The sequence below is a fragment of the Protopterus annectens genome, chromosome 3.part0, assembly GCF_019279795.1.
Source record: "Protopterus annectens isolate FY-2018-M chromosome 3.part0, PAN1.0, whole genome shotgun sequence".
NCBI lineage: Eukaryota > Metazoa > Chordata > Ceratodontiformes > Protopteridae > Protopterus > Protopterus annectens.
The window spans coordinates 1,499,545,522-1,499,563,723 of record NC_056731.1 but is presented as its reverse complement, the minus strand read 5'-3'; the positions used below and the strand labels follow the sequence as shown (position 1 = coordinate 1,499,563,723).

The following is an 18,202-nucleotide window of genomic DNA, read 5'->3' as shown; positions in this document are numbered from 1 at the left end:
AACAGTGCTAGTGGAGGTCCTAAGCCCACAATCTGGTGATGACAGGAACTCTGTGCCATTTTAAGTATCAAACACAGGAATGTTCTTATGATGACCATTAGTTTTAAAATCTGAACTGTGCAAGCAGTTGAAAAGAACTGAGTAACACAGGGACTGAGTGTGCCACTTAGTCTGGTGTGTGACATCATCATAACACGCACCTGTTAGAGGCGAACATATACTCAAGCAGAAGAATACGAAACATTTAAGAAATGTGCTAAGCTTCGGATAACACAAGAGAAAAAGTCTCCATATATACTCATTGTAGAAAGTTTCTAAAATCATATTAAACATGCTGTCCATATAGAAGCATTTTAGAATAGTTTTTAGAATAATTACCAACAAGTACAATGAATTTACAAATTTGCATTTATTTGAAAGGCTACAATACTAGCAATTTCATTCAGACACAGTCTGATATGCTGGTCACATGTTTTTCTCTCACACAATTTATGGTCTGAGAATAAGATGCAAGGTAATAATAGGACCACTGCTCATATCACTTGTAACACTGGGAAAACACTCATATTTTTTAAATGCACAAAGCATGCAAAAAACACAATATTCATGTCAATTTCTCAACAGAGGGAAATGCAATGGAGTGACTGCTATGCTCATAACATTAAAAAAAATACAACTGCATCTTCTGAGTTACTAAATTATCACTGATAAGTTAATTTGAAAGGTTTTCAGATTTACAACTGTACAACTTAGTAAGTTAAAAGCCCAAAAAGCAAAATAGTTTACATCACAAAACATAATGAACAAAAGCACTGTACTATTTGCAAAATACAAACAGAATATCTGTATGCATATTACTACTAAGACTTGCTTTTGGAATGTCATTGAAAAGATGAACAAAAAATAATGATGTGGAGAAATACATTTAGCTTCTGGCATTGGGTGCTTGCGGCTGCTCAGATTGTAGCTGCTTTCCAAGATATTCCCTAAAGCAAAGAAGAAACCCAGAATCATAAATGTGCATAGCACATATTTACAAATCAAACTAAATAAAGTTCAGGCATTATTAATAATGTGTGAATACAGTAAAATGCATGGCCAGTTTAAATGTAACATCACAACTGACTGACTCATACGCAATGCAGTAAATATATCAGTTGTGTCCTAAACTAATGAAAAAAAAAGATAAAAACATCAACCACAGTTTATGTAAAGCAGGTTATCAACTGTATATTTTCCAATACCGGTTTATCCTGTACAGGTTTGCAAGGGAACCTGAGCTTATCCTGGCAAGCAAAATGGATAACAAAATCCAAAACAGGATGCCAGGACATCATGGGATATAAATGCATGCATTTACATGCAACGTGGAGAATCTCTACTTCATCCATCACCATGTTTTAGGGACAGAGGAACAAAGAAGAGGCCCTAGCAAAAACAGGAACATGCAAACTCCAAGCTGAACTACAGAATGAAGTGCTGTGAGGCAGGAATGCTAGCCACTGTATCACTGTGCTGTCCTGTGTGGTACACTAAATATATGGTGAGAAAACCCTGGCTATCAAAAGAAGTCTATCATCCGAATCATCTGTATTACCATTTAGGCTTAATAACAGGAAATATCATTCTGATGACTGCCATACACTACTTGACCCACCATGTCAGTGTACTTTCCCACTTACTGCCTAAGTTGTAGATCCTGTTTAACAAAATGTTTGTTTCTTTTTTCTTTTCAAAGCATACACTCCCTGAAAATGTTGACAGTGCAGACAGGATTCATTGAAATAGGGAATGCCTTTTCTCTAAGGTGCAATGACCCTGTAATTAAGATGGTGCAGGGGGTGAAGTTCCCTATATGAGGAGCATAGACAAGCTTTGCTTCTCATGAAAAAACATAGGATCAAATTCCATTTCAAATTCATTGTTTTGATTCATGGGGAAGTTGAGCTCCTGACATTTACAGCTATTGTCACAGAAACTATTTGTTTTAATTTGTCAGCATGTTAAGAATTATGTAGAGAAAGAAGTGCAGTGATTACACTCCAAAATCAGGAAAAATAAACTTAAAAAATCTCTCTAGTGTGAGGCCTGATCTTAACAGAATTTATGGGGAGGGTGCTCATCAAAACCTTGTTAAAGGAAAACTCCACCCTAGAACTAAAAAAAAAACTTTTTTTTCACTCTGTTTCCTGACCTATTTTAACATCTCAAAATCACTCTAAGTGCTTTATTTGTAATTGTAACCTGTTTGCCACAATATGGCTACCAATGAGGCTTGATGTATCAACTTGATCTTGTTCACACTCAACCTTTTCTCTTTCCCATAATACTTTGTATGACTTATTACAGACATAAAGAAGTAACTCTGAATTCCCATATCATTGACATATAATGGGATTTGGGAGGGTCACTTTTTTTTCAGAAGGTAAAGAAAATAACAGAGTTTCTTTTCTGTCTGTAATCACTCTCATTTGTTTGGCTCAGACCTTGTTTTAATACTATACTTAGATGTTATCCAGCTACAGCTAAAAAAGTAACTAACTTGTAGGCCTTTGTTCAGGGTTTTCTTTTGTAGTCTGAGGAACTGATTCTGCATGGATCTCTCAGTACAGTGACAGTTTAACACCTCTGCAGTAGTGTGGGGGGAGGAGACTCTCAATTCCTCTTGAACTACAAAAGAAAACACTGAACAAAGAGCTGCAATTTAGTTACTTTTTTAGCTGTAGCTGGATAACTTCTAAGTATAAAAAAGGTCTGAGACAAACATAAATGAGGGTGATTAGAGACAGAAAAGAAGCATTCCTTTTACAGAAGGTAAAGAATATAATAGTGACCCTCCCAAATCCCACTATATGTCAATGGCATGGGAATTCAAAGTTTACTTTCTTATGTCTGTCATTAGTCATACAAAGTATTATGGGAAAGAGAAAGGGCTGAGGGAGTACAAGATCACACTGCTACATCAAGCCCCATTTGTAGCCATGTTGCGGAAAACAGGCTAAAATTACCAATGATTCTGAGGTGTTAAAATAGGCCAGGAAACAAGGATAGAGTGAAAAAAGCAGTTTTTTAGTTATACGGTGGAGTTTTCCTTTAATGACACTTAAGCACTATTAAGATCAGTTCTTGAGCTAGGGACCAACTGTTGCAGTGCTGGCTGGCAAACAAAAGCAGTATACAGTAAAACAGCAAGTAAAATATATTAGATGCTTTGTTTTGCACACAAGTGTGGCAGAACAAAGTACCTAACAACTTTTAAAGCCATTAACAGGGGGTCACTTTTCTTCCTGCTGTCTGTCAGACAGGGGCAAGTATTTCAACTATAAAGCCAGTTAAGCACTTCAGGGACCTAAACTTTTTTTCCTGTATCATGGTATTGCATGGAGTAGATAATGCTCCATACTCTACAAAGAATAATTACCTGGTTTCTGATCATAACCAGGTTTGTGTGCTCTCGACATGTATGCCAAGATTCACTTTGAGATAGAATTTCTTGAAATCAATGTCATGAACACAAAATACACTGGTTATGTTCAGCGATCATAATCTTTTATATTATACCTCCTCTATGCACTTGAATTCTGTCAACTCTAACAGAATATCTCCACAGGAAGGCTGTTGAAATAATCAGTCAACTCTTCTAAGAAATATTTTCCCAAGATTTCCCTAGTGATTCTAACCAGAAATGTCAAACTTATTGGGTTTGTTAACTGGTAAAGTGGGCTGATCCAGAGACAGAGCTAGGGTATAGCAAAGGAGGCAGCCTCTCAGGGTGCAAAATGTTTGGGATGTGACTGGCAGATGCTAACTGGTATTTACTGCATTACTGGCATTCATTTCTGGACAACAAGGTTTTTTTTTCTGTCCTCAAGTATGACAGGACATCCCTTTCAGCCTACAAGGTACCAGAACTGCTAGGAATACAAAAAAAGATATATAGATATATATGTATATATACATACATTAATAAACTTGTATAAGTCACTGGGACACTTGCATGTTACCTTATAAGCCATCAAAAGTGCCATGATGCACAGTTAACATTCATTGTTCTGTACTTGACAACATGCCCTGAGAGCACGAGAGTCAAGAACGTACTAGACAAATGTTACAACAAATGACTGAGCAGTACTCCTCACTAAAACAGTCATGACACTTTTCTCTTCATATGAATCTGACTCTGACTTAGGCACCTCAGCAGCAGATGGAGGAGGCAGAATGGCTAAAATCAATGCCATCTGCATCAGGCAGGACAAGAAGGACAATTCTTCTTTCAATTGATGACCAATACTTAATTACAAAAGTATTTTTTATCCATACATGAAAATGGCTGCAGCACTAATCTTTCTGTTCAAGTCCACTTGTCAATGCAAATCAGTCTCCATACATAGCAACAATGATCTGGGTTGATAAAACCTCCTCCATGGATGTAAATTCTTTAGGGAGAAACATGTATTTGTCCTGTAACAATGCCTTTGAGTGTAGCTGAAGATATGCAAAATCTCCCAAATGTTCACATGTACAGATGTGGATTATCTTCATACTCCGAATACCAAAACAATGACAGAATAGTTAGGCTTTACTAAGAATGAAGGCCATTGGGTAGACAATACTATTTTTTAAATAAGGCAGATAAGAAACAAAGATAACCTTGCAAATGCATACAACCTCTGATGTATCTTACAGGTGTCCACCCAACTGCAAGTCTGTATGATTCCAGTATGTATACAACACTGACAGTTTCACAAAAAAATTGATAAAAATGTTTTTTCATAATTAGATAAAACAGCAATTATGTTCCAGTTACTCATTCTGATCTGTGCACCTTTTTAACTTTCAGGAGACAGAAATCTGTTCACTAAGATATCAGGCTGAAAGTCTATCTGGTTACTAGCATTATATATTACTAAGAAAGTTTTTCAAAGACAACACTACAGGCAGCTCCTAAACTTCCTCTGCAAAGGTCCTGCATATTAAATTCTTAAACTAGTTCTTAAAGACACAGTTTTCATTTACACCTGAAATACCTGTGAACTAGTTAAAAGCTCAGACTACTGTGTGTATGGATTAAAGTTAGCTAATTTAAGATACTTGCAGGCTACAGTATACGTTTCTGCCTCTTTACTTCTTTTACGGTTACATTTTATTTTTGTTGTGGAGAGGATACTCTGCATTCACATGGTCAGCGAAGAGACTGATTTCCCAATTAGTACTTGCAAATACATAGTCTGACAGAGTAAAACTTATGTTAAATAACACTGACAGAACTGTTGAGAACACTTTAATATAAATGCTGAATATAAACATATTACCACTGTCCCAAAAGATTAATACATACAAATAATTATAAAAACTGTGCACCATCTGCATGAAACAAAGAGGTGCTTCTCAAATTTGCATGGATGACAAATTTGCATGGATTAAAACACTTGAGAATTTAATACATTAATATCCGATTAAACAGCTCAAAGTGCTAGAAAACAGCTGCAACACTTTAAGGCTTACACATTATATCAGGTAAATAAAGGCAATGTTGCATATTACTCTCTGGCATTTTTTAATTACGGTAATTATTTTAAGGTATAATTTTATAATTCAAGTGTAAGATATTATCACAATGAAATAGAAGGTAGGCTCTTCCATAACAGAATATGCTTAACTTCTACTTTTCCAATGAATATGAAAAAAAATGAAATGCCTCTGATAAAAACCTGTGTAGTTCCATTTCCTGCTTAAAAATATAACTGGAACTTACTAATTACAGGCACCACAGGAAACAAGTCAATATTCGAAAACATCAGTATAAATTGCAATGGGATTTTGCGTACTATACAGTGATTATCGCAGACCTACAAAAAATAAAATAAAAGAGCAATGTATACTTCTCGTTAAGAGTTCACGGACTATTGCAGCTGCACCTGTTAGCCCTATCAAGTGTGTTAATATCCACATAAAACCCAGACAGCTGTCTGCTCCACTCACTAGTGGAGTAATAAAGTCCTTCTTCCTACCTGTACTAGCCTGACTTCATTTGTCAATTTTCATTCTTATTAGCTTGAGACACAGAACAGCATTCCAGAAACAATTACCAGTGTATGGTAAACATCTCATAAGCAGGACACAATATTAAGGTTAGGGAAAATGATAGCTTCAGAAAAGCAGATCTTTTTCAGCCAATAGTTAATAAACCCCCACTCTTACCAGCACAGTATTTTTAATTTATTACAGTCTAAGGGTCTACTTCCCGTGTACTTCCTGACACTGCTGTACCATGAGTCATATTAATTAATGCCATGGATCTCTTCCCTGTCTAAAGTACGACGGCTGCTTCTTAAAATAAAACAGAGGAATGCACACAGCTATTTTAATATCATTTAGTTTAGTTTAATTCCATAAATTGTGATATGCTTGTGTAAAGCTTAAACGTTGCTGATTACAATGTAAGGCAAACAAAGCAAATAAAATTTAGTGATTGTTACTATGTAAGAGCAAACCAAGCACGTTATTCCATGAACTTTCAAACTATAACTGGGGCATGAAACAGGTACATAGAAATACAGGTAAACAAATTAAAAGCTTTACAGATCCAAAATGGCATATAAGTCATAATAAAATAAATGTGCAAAAGGCAATTTACTGACATATGCTGCCTCTGCCCTTCCACAAACACTATGAAATGTTTCTGTTTTGTTCTCTTCTGGAAAGAATTTTAGATGACAGAAAAAAGTTTCAAAGGAAGCTCAGCCTTGTTGTATCTTTCGGCATTTCCCGGTTAGAGGTCGCCACAGTGGAACAGGTCCGCTAATAATTGGCAGTAGATTTTTACGTACCGAGTTGCCATCTTGACGAACAACCTTCAACGAAGGTACGCCCATTCACGCATGTCTCCACACAGAAGCCGCTTTAGCTGAGAATCGAACAGGACGTCTTACTGTAAGGCGACAACGCTACCGCAGCACCACCACTAGGCTTCCTAAATATAGTTTTGATACTGTGTATGAAACATTTTTTCAACATAAACATTCATATGGCATTTTTTTTCTTATCTGATTGATATGTAAGCTGTATCTGGGAATAAACAAGCCCGGATCACCTGCTAAAGAAACTGGTATGGGTGTTTTTAAATGTTAATGTTGCAAAAGAAAGGAATTTTAATCATAATTTACAACAAGATAAAGTTACATTATCAAGTGTTAATCAGAAAGTACTATTATGAGAGGTACTTACCATAACAGTAGATCTTTGAGGAATGAGTTCTTGTAGAAGGGATCGGTAGAGGAACCTTCACCTTTCCTTACTTTAAACTTATGACGGCTTTTTCACCAGCTGCCTTGTGATGGGTATCAGCTATAAAAAGGCACCATTGTGACACCCCAACACTGGCCCGGTAATCAAGGAGCCTCAATCCTCACCACTGGCAACAGTGGGGGACGTACCCAATGGGAGGATGACTTGTACACACACAGTAAAGTACAATTTCCCTTAAGAGCACACACAGACCACACTAAGTCTGGGGTTAGTTTCTCCCTCTTTCTCTAGATCCCCAATAAGACTCCCCACTGGCACAGCTAAAGGGTTGAAATCTCAGCTGAGTGGCCAAGCCAAAAACTCCAGCCTCTCTGTCTAACAAGTGGTTAGTGTCCCTGCCCAAGTATCTGACACACACACACACACACACACACACACACACACACACACCTGGGAAAGGCTGGCACAGGTTTATTAGATATGCCCCTTCTGCCCAGACTATAAGGTAGTTCCAGCTGCCACCAGCCACTACTTAACAAAGGGTGTCCAATCCTACTGTGTAATGTTACTATTAATCCAAATGGTAGTCTGACCAAGACTTGCAAGGCTATTTAGGAGTGGCCTGTACAGTGTCACCAAATACATATGTAAGCACCCTAACAGCTTAAATATGTCTCACAAATATCAGCCACAAAGATAGATTTAAATAAATTTAATAATAAATAATAACAGAACAAGACAATACTCAGTAAATCAACATAGTAACTTCAGAGTTCAAAATCACAGCAAATATTTTAAAACAACATTGCAGGACACTCTCAAATGAATACAGAAAACATCTAAACTAATCTTTACTATAGTCCTATCTATATCTAAAAGGGATACTATCCCCTAAATCTTACTTACAGCAAGGCAAGTCTCTCTCTGACAGAGTTCTTAAATCAATATCAAATATTACTGCTGAGTTAAATTGGATGACATCACTTTTTGTCACCTGACTTCAGTTCCCAGGCTAAAACAGAAACTAACAGAATTTAACATATCTGTGTGAAAAATACACCTCTCTCAGATGTTTGCAGATCTTGGAAGTCATAAAACAATAAAACACTTACATTTTAAACCTAGTAATTACTTTTCTTTCAAGACAATACAAAAACGTTATCATTTACTACTGACCATTTTCCAGAAGTTCATGCAATTATTACTGACCATATTTGGTAATATCTGCTCTCTGTCTAAAGTGTTATATCTGTAAAATGGTTAGATATATTCTAATGAAATTGTCAAGGAATAACAAAGAAGGACCACTATAGAATATTCAAAGACTGTGTTTCAAAGTCGAAAGTCAAGGGGACAGTTAGTGAAAGACCATCTCGGGTAGCATTATTAATTGAGTCTAGAACAGAAGCTGTTGGTAAAGTTGTTAATTAGTACTGCATAATAAAGGATTACATGATAACTATAAGAATCAGAGAATGTTAGAAAGAATTAAGAAAGACTGGAAAGGAAATTTACAAAGGAAGAACATCTGTATATCTCCCAAATATGCAACTAAGTAAAGAAAGTTTAGGATGTTGGCTTGGAAGTGTTTGCATAGGTATTTTTTTAACCTCAAGCAGACTTCAGATAATTTTTCAAGTAGACAGCTAGGGTTACCACCTGTCCCACTTTACGAGGGACAGTCCCTCTTTGGACGGCTGTGTCCTGACCAAAATGGCAAATGTCCTGAGATTGTAGGACATAATTATGTCCCATACTTTATGTAATTGGTTGCATAAAATAGTTATTTCTGTATCTAAAATACTTAAATGTTACAAGAAACAGGATAAGCAACTAAACTGCTACAAGAATAAGCTTTTATTTAGGCAAAAAAGTAAAGTTCTAGCCTTTGTACTGACCGTGGGTATGTATCGGCCTGTAAAATCTGATGTGTGTCCCGAAAATGTCCTACTATGGCCATTTGAAAAGGTGGCAACCGTATAGACAGCAAATACTGAAAATGTGATGTAAAAGAGAGAGAGAACTCGGAACATATTTTTGGGATTATAATGAGATGACAGATTTAAAAAAAAATCCCTACTGAGTATTTTATCAGAAATGAGGAAAACAGGTAGAGTCTTACAAACAAACCATCACACCCCCTAGTACAGCTGTTTGAGAATCTATGTGAAGCTGATATCAGGAACTTATTAGTGAACAAGTATAAAAAACCTGGTCAAGCTAACTTGGACTGTGATGAGAGAAAACTTCTAAGTGAAATTTTAGAGCATCGTGACATAAGAATAATGAAACCTGATAAAGGTGGGGGCATGGTAATTATGAATGTGGTTGATTATAATAGCAAGATGATGGAACTTTTGTATAGTGATGTCTATCTTGAGGTGTCAAGAAATGAGATTAATATAGCATATCATAATATTGACCTGGAATTGGAACAGCTATTGTTAAATGGGCAAATTACCTTAGAAACCTATAATTATATGCTTATAAGCCATCCAAAATACCCACAATTTTGGCATACCAAAATTCACAAATCCTTAGAAAACCCACCATTAAGACCAATTGTGGACGAAAAGCCTCAAAACTTATAGTATTGCTAAGTTCATAGACAATATGAAAAACAGTCTAGATTCACGTAGTCTTGTGATTAGAGACTCATGGGACTTTCTTACTAAAGTTAAACAGGACATGTTTTTTTTTATAGTAACATGTTAGTCACTATTTATGTTTGTGATCTCTTTTCAGTTATTCCACATCAAATTGGCCTTGAATGGTATTATGACTATTTATGCGCCAATTCAACACTTAATCATAACACCATTCTGACTTTACAAACATGTATGGTAATTATATTACACTATTATTTTGTGACCTTTGAAGGCCTTCTTTTTAAGCAAAACAGGGTGTTGCAATGGGTGCGTGCTGTGCTCCAGTGTTTGCCAACATAGTCTTGGCACAATGGGAGGACCGGTTTACCAACTCGGAATTTAGGACTTCATGGGTATTGTATGGGCGATACCTAGATGATATAGTCCTGTTCTGGAAAGATAGTGAGGATGACCTGAAGAGGTTCTTCACCTATATTAATGGAACTACAAGTTTTCTTAAGTTTACTATGAATAGCAATGTAGAACTGATTAATTACTTAGATGTTACCATCAAGAAAGACTTTGAACACAATTGTTTTGTTTCACAACTATATAGGAAACCTACCTATTCAAATTCACTATTGCATTATACAAGCGCACACCCATTGCACCAGAAAAAGCCCTAGTTAAGGGCCAATATGTAAGACTGGCCAGAATGGTGTCTGATTTTGTGGATTTTCTTAGTGAATGTGAAATATTAAAAAACATGTTTTGCAAGAGGGGGTACCCTGAAACCTTTGTCATAGATATTTTTAATGAAGTTAAGACTAAAAGAATGAATGGTCATTTTCTTGCACTACTAGGGCAGGTGTCCACCAAAAGTCATAATGACTGAAACCTTTAAATTTTGGACGGGTGCTTACTCTTACTTATACATCCAATTTTTATGACATTAAAAACATTATTTCCAAATATTGGAAAATATTTGATGTTGACCCTGAATTATCAGGGAAATTTGGTATTGAACCGCAAGTGGTTTACAAAAGAGACACTTCCCTTAAAGGATTGTTTGAAAAGCAAAAATTTGACACCCACAATGGTGGTACTTTTAAGTGTGGGAGGTGTGCCCAATGCCCTTATGTTATGGACAGAGAAAAAATCAAGCTCAAAAATTTTGGATATATTTCCAGTTCAAAAAGGATTTACTGTTACACTAAAGGGGTTGTGTATTTGGCCTTGTGTAGATTCTGTGCAATATTCAAAGACTGTGTTTCAAACTCAAAAGTCAAGGGGACAGTTAGTGAAAGACCATCTCGGGTAGCATTATTAATTGAGTCTAGAACAGAAGCTGTTGGTAAAGTTGTTAATTAGTACTGCATAATAAAGGATTACATGATAACTATAAGAATCAGAGAATGTTAGAAAGAATTAAGAAAGACTGGAAAGGAAATTTACAAAGGAAGAACATCTGTATATCTCCCAAATATGCAACTAAGTAAAGAAAGTTTAGGATGTTGGCTTGGAAGTGTTTGCATAGGTATTTTTTTAACCTCAAGCAGACTTCAGATAATTTTTCAAGTAGACAGCTAGGGTTACCACCTGTCCCACTTTACGAGGGACAGCCCCTCTTTGGACGGCTGTGTCCTGACCAAAATGGCAAATGTCCTGAGATTGTAGGACATAATTATGTCCCATACTTTATGTAATTGGTTGCATAAAATAGTTATTTCTGTATCTAAAATACTTAAATGTTACAAGAAACAGGATAAGCAACTAAACTGCTACAAGAATAAGCTTTTATTTAGGCAAAAAAGTAAAGTTCTAGCCTTTGTACTGACCGTGGGTATGTATCGGCCTGTAAAATCTGATGTGTGTCCCGAAAATGTCCTACTATGGCCATTTGAAAAGGTGGCAACCGTATAGACAGCAAATACTGAAAATGTGATGTAAAAGAGAGAGAGAACTCGGAACATATTTTTGGGATTATAATGAGATGACAGATTTAAAAAAAAATCCCTACTGAGTATTTTATCAGAAATGAGGAAAACAGGTAGAGTCTTACAAACAAACCATCACACCCCCTAGTACAGCTGTTTGAGAATCTATGTGAAGCTGATATCAGGAACTTATTAGTGAACAAGTATAAAAAACCTGGTCAAGCTAACTTGGACTGTGATGAGAGAAAACTTCTAAGTGAAATTTTAGAGCATCGTGACATAAGAATAATGAAACCTGATAAAGGTGGGGGCATGGTAATTATGAATGTGGTTGATTATAATAGCAAGATGATGGAACTTTTGTATAGTGATGTCTATCTTGAGGTGTCAAGAAATGAGATTAATATAGCATATCATAATATTGACCTGGAATTGGAACAGCTATTGTTAAATGGGCAAATTACCTTAGAAACCTATAATTATATGCTTATAAGCCATCCAAAAATACCCACAATTTTTGGCATACCAAAAATTCACAAATCCTTAGAAAACCCACCATTAAGACCAATTGTGGACGCAAAAGCCTCAAAAACTTATAGTATTGCTAAGTTCATAGACAATATGACGAAAAACAGTCTAGATTCAAATAGTCTTGTGATTAGGGACTCATGGGACTTTCTTACTAAAGTTAAACAGGACATGTTTTTTGATAGTAACATATTAGTCACTATTGATGTTTGTGATCTCTTTTCAGTTATTCCACATCAAATTGGCCTTGAATGGTATTATGACTATTTATGTGCCAATTCAACACTTAATCATAACACCATTCTGACTTTACGAACATGTATGGAAATAATATTAGAGAATAATTTTGTGACCTTTGAAGGGCTTCTTTTTAAGCAAAAACAGGGTGTTGCAATGGGTGCGTGCTGTGCTCCAGTGTTTGCCAACATTGTCTTGGCACAATGGGAGGACCTGTTTGTTACCAACTCGAATTTAGGACTTCATGGGTATTGTATGGGCGATACCTAGATGATATAGTCCTGTTCTGGAAAGATAGTGAGGATGACCTGAAGAGGTTCTTCACCTATATTAATGGAACTACAAGTTTTCTTAAGTTTACTATGAATAGCAATGTAGAACTGATTAATTACTTAGATGTTACCATCAAGAAAGACTTTGAACACAATTGTTTTGTTTCACAACTATATAGGAAACCTACCTATTCAAATTCACTATTGCATTATACAAGCGCACACCCATTGCACCAGAAAAAAGCCCTAGTTAAGGGCCAATATGTAAGACTGGCCAGAATGGTGTCTGATTTTGCGGATTTTCTTAGTGAATGTGAAATATTAAAAAACATGTTTTGCAAGAGGGGGTACCCTGAAACCTTTGTCATAGATATTTTTAATGAAGTTAAGACTAAAAGAATGAATGGTCATTTTCTTGCACTACTAGGGCAGGTGTCCACCAAAAGTCATAATGACTGAAACCTTTAAATTTTGGACGGGTGCTTACTCTTACTTATACATCCAATTTTTATGACATTAAAAACATTATTTCCAAATATTGGAAAATATTTGATGTTGACCCTGAATTATCAGGGAAATTTGGTATTGAACCAAGTGGTTTACAAAGAGACACTTCCCTTAAAGGATTGTTTGAAAAGCAAAAATTTGACACCCACAATGGTGGTACTTTTAAGTGTGGGAGGTGTGCCCAATGCCCTTATGTTATGGACAGAGAAAAAATCAAGCTCAAAAATTTTGGATATATTTCCAGTTCAAAAAGGATGTACTGTTACACTAAAGGGGTTGTGTATTTGGCCTTGTGTAGATTCTGTGCAAGTTTCTATGTAGGTAAAACTAAGAATGCCCTAAGGTTAAGGATTTATCAACATTTATATAATATCAGGAATAAAAATGAAAAGAATGCATTATATAAACATTTGGTTAGTGAACCTACCCATTCCTTCCTGTTCTTTATATTGGAACAGGTAGATCTGGGACCTCGTGGGGGACCCTTGAATGAGTATTTGGAGTTTGTAGAACTCAAATGGCAAATTAGGCTTGATGCCTATCATGCTCCTGGGTTAAATGATAGAATTTCTTTATCTTCTCTATTGAAATTAAAATCTATGTTTTTTATTTAGTTATATAGACTGTTTAGAGATGTTTTAAACTTTTTACATGTATTATTGTTTTATATTTGGCTTGTATTAAGTATTTTCAGCCTTGTTAATGGGGGAAATGATGTCAGTTATTTGTGATTTGGTAAGCAATGTATTTAAACAGGTGCTAATTGCAGTATTTTTGTATTCTGAGGAAGTCATCTACCAGACGAAAGCACTTAATACTGCTGTGTTTGCTTGCACTGCTTTATCTTGGATGAACATTGTCTGTATTTTTTCTGGATTTGGAGTTTTCTGGTTATAAAGGATTTACCATCTACCAAGAGTCGCTTTTGTCTTGCAACAGCTGCCTTTTATTTTTCATTTTATCAGAAATGTTGGGGAAACAAATGACTGCAACTAATGAAATTATTCTTCTGAGCTCAGACACAGGATCTGAATTGCCTATACATTGTACGGTCTTACTAAGTTTAATGCAACTGGCTGCAAAAAAAGGCAATTACTACATAATGGAAATCAATATCTAACCCAATTCTAATTGAATTATTAAATATTAAGAGGTGTGAATTGGACGGAGCAAATTTCATGAAAAAAATGGAATTTGTGGAAAGAATACATGCAAAGTAATGTTCAGTAGGAGAAGTGAGGCTTAAGGGGAGGCAGAAATTGGGCAATTTATATAATGCTGGATTGAATAACTGTTAAAATTAAAGACAACATATATGCAATGTATATAATGCATGAATAAAACATGATTAAAACAAATAATATATTTTTCTTTTCTATTAATGTATATGTGCCTATGTCTTAAGTGATTAATAATGATATTTAACAAAGGCAAGGAGACAGTTACCATACTGAATGAATTTTCATAAGCACAGTATCATGTTATGACATTTTTTCTACCATAACATTTAAAATGTTGAAAACCTTATACATAAAGACATACTGATTTTACATCTGATGTCACACTGAAGTATGATTTTGAGAAATTCTATACTTCTCTCACTGACCAAAAATTATAACAGCTATACATTTGCTCTAACTCAAATATTTTTAAATGCAATTTGTAGATTTCTAACTGCAATTTTGACTTGGATATTACTCTACCTAAAAACAACCATGTTTTCCTAATAGTATGAAATTTTCTTATAAAATTTTCGTGAGAGTACACATAAATAACCAGCTACAAACTGAACATAACATAGCAAATGATTTTAAAGCCATTGAAGTGGCTATTTTTCATCTTGGTAGCATTAACCCACTGTATTCGTATCCTTGGTATTACACTTCAAGCACTTCAAAAGCAGATTGCAAACAATGCACTTAACACTTGACAAGTGAGAATGTAACTTAACCAAGGACGTGTAATCATGGCATTCACTGCTGTATACTAATCTGTTTACACGTGAATGAAATGCTTTCAGATGGAAAGTACAGCAAAATGTTGCTTTGTTAAGTTGACCACATTGCTTTCGCACGTAAGTTTTTTTAGCTCTATCCAAACTGTCTGCAGAGAAGTATTTCACACCAAGTGTTGCTACATGTAGTAGTAAAAAGTATTTACCTCATTTTTCAACTAAGAAAGCATTTTGTTATAAAAATTTAAATGACAGAAAAATAAACCTTTTTTGAGAAACAAAAGTGTTTCAGTTCTGCTGTTATGCTAGCAGAGAACATATACAATGTTATTTACTGAGTCTGGTCAACCAGAATATATGCTGTCTGCATATGTATTTTATGAACCAACTAGCACAAAACTGAGTAACTTACTTGTAGCCCTTAAAAGTACATCTGGAAGGGCTTGTCAGATTTGTAATATCAGAGTACGTCACTTTTAAAGACAAACACAATACAGTTATGCAAGCCATATACCATAACAGTACAGCTTTCCAGAAAGGTTATTTTGACAGTAAACTATAGCATATTGGATTACCTACCACCTGTTTCCTTATTTTCTCAGCTGGAGTTTTTAACAGCTGTGCCCTTAACTTTATTAGGACCACTGAGGCTGTTGCTCCAGCATTCCATTAAACCTTAGTTGGCATATGAAGCACTTACACACACACACCATTGCTAGAAGCTTTCTTCTGTTCTTCAAGCCCTTTCTGGCCTTCAAATGGAAGCATGTTTGCTACAGACTATTATCCTTTGCAGTATAATGTAGCTAACAAAAGTAACTGTAAAACAAGGAATACATACAATTCTCCTGGTGGGGAGGGAGGGGTGGGGGAATGGGTACAGTTTTAGTGTCCTAGTTCCATTTCTTTGAAGATATACTGTTATGGTTAAGAATCTGATGGAACTTTACCACCTTCTTCAGAAATCTGGAGTGCAAAAGTAAATCAACATTTGGGTATGTTCACATACAGTACCTGTAAATTCAGAGGTGGTGGGCAGTAACATGATTTTCTGAGGCTTGGCCATGCTAGAAACTGTTCTAGCAATGAACTCTGCTTCCAGTTTATAAAGCATGATAAAAGGTTAGGCTGCAATTCATGGCACAACTTCCAAAACATCTTGCTCATACAGCTGTCGACCTAATAGAATGTGTGCGGCTGTGCTTTTTAGAAACTTCTTGTCCGTCTCATAGCAAAAAGTAAAACAGTGTTACTTCCCTTTAGATATGTTCTTTACTGACAAGACTGGTCTTCTTTTTCCCCTTTTGAAATTAATATAAATGAAGTTATCTACTCACCATAACATTTCATCTATGTTATTGATCTTCATTTATTCTTGACCTGTGGGTTTCAGTTCTGAAATCAGTACAGACTCAGCCATACTACAGCTGCGAGGACCAAAAACTCTTGAGATTTTTTCCCTACCCATAATGCTCATCTCCATTTTACCTCAGATCAAGTTTGCTGATTGACAGACAGAAACAATATGTACCCTGAAAGTACTTTTGTGGAGACCATATCTGGTATAGGATGGCTACAGGAATAGTAAATAAGGACACAGCTCGTTCCACCAAGAGATATCAAAGGACGGGGGTTGGAGGGAGGGGCGTCAAAGATAAATGAAGATCGACAACACAGATGGAACGTTATGGTGAATACATAACTTCTTTATCTGATGTTGTCAATCTTCATTTATTCCTTGACCTTGGTGGAGTCATGGAAGTACATTCCTGAGCATCATATAACCAAAGGACGCTGTTCTCATGGAGGCCAAATCCACGTTGTAATGAGTAATAAAGGTATGTGGGTTAGCCCAGGTTGCTGCGGCACAAATGTCATCCAGGGAAGCTCTGGAGTGAAAAACTGTTGAAGTGGTTATAGCTCTAGTACAGTATGCCTTAACAGGTCCAGGTAATTTAACATTCCTTTTGGTGTATAGGAAGGATACGCAGTCCTTCAACCATCTAGAAAGTGTAACTTTGGATACTGGTCTACCTAGTCTGGCACTAGCAAAGGCAATAAGCAGTTGATCAGATTTTCTGATAGATTTTGTTCTATGACGGTATAAACGCAACTGTCTGTGGACATCTAACAAGTGCAGACAGTATTCACCTTTGTTTGAAAAATTTGGAAAGAAAATTGGTAAATTTGTAGTCTGATTAATATTTGTCTCCAAAATAACCTTTGACTGAAAGGATGGGATTGGTCCTTAAAGAAACTCTGTCTGGGTGAAAAATCAAATATGATGATTTACAAGATAATGCCTGAATCTCTAAAATTCTTCTAGCAGAGGTAAAATACCCAAACAGAGACTGTAAGAATTACTCATGCCAGAACACAAATGCCCAGAGATTCCTCAATTTTGTCAATGCAAATGCTTTGGAACAGCTAGTCAATACCCCCACAAGAGGTGATAATATCTTGGACTTGGTATTAGCCAACATGAGTAACCACTGCAACATCCCTGCTGTATCATCCTCCCTTATAAAATCAGACCATAAAGCGGTCACATTCGAAGTCACCATCTCCCCCAACCCCCCTCTAGCTAGGGTCACACAAAAAGCTTTTCCAAAGCTGATTACAGCCTCCTGAGGGATGGTATAAACAGCTTCACAGTCCCCTCCCCCTCTCTAAGAACTGGCACCAGTATCCAAAGCTATATCAAATTACTATACAACCATTTATATAGATGTATGGAATCAAGAATACCTGACAGGACTAAATTATCATCCACAAGGAAGAGTAAACCTGTCTGGTGGATATCTACAACAAATAAACTCTATAACAAAAGAAACAAAAAATTGTTGTCCAGGACCAAGAAGGAGCAGGTGCCCAATTGGAAGCAATCTCTCCTTAGCCTAAACAAGCAAATAAGAGCACTAGTGAAATCCT

The 18,202-nt window shown here is 36.0% G+C and overlaps 1 protein-coding gene across 1 annotated transcript in view; it reads right to left on the bottom strand.

Moving 5' to 3' along the window:
• Positions 1-390: 390 nt before the first annotated feature.
• ATP6V1H (ATPase H+ transporting V1 subunit H) overlaps positions 391-18,202 on the bottom strand; it is a gene marked incomplete in the record, with an annotated part of 1,920,819 nt that continues 1,903,007 nt past the window's right edge. Inside the window, 1 exon segment of the mRNA XM_044065517.1 lies at positions 391-986. Coding sequence (XP_043921452.1) covers positions 926-986 — 61 coding nt within the window.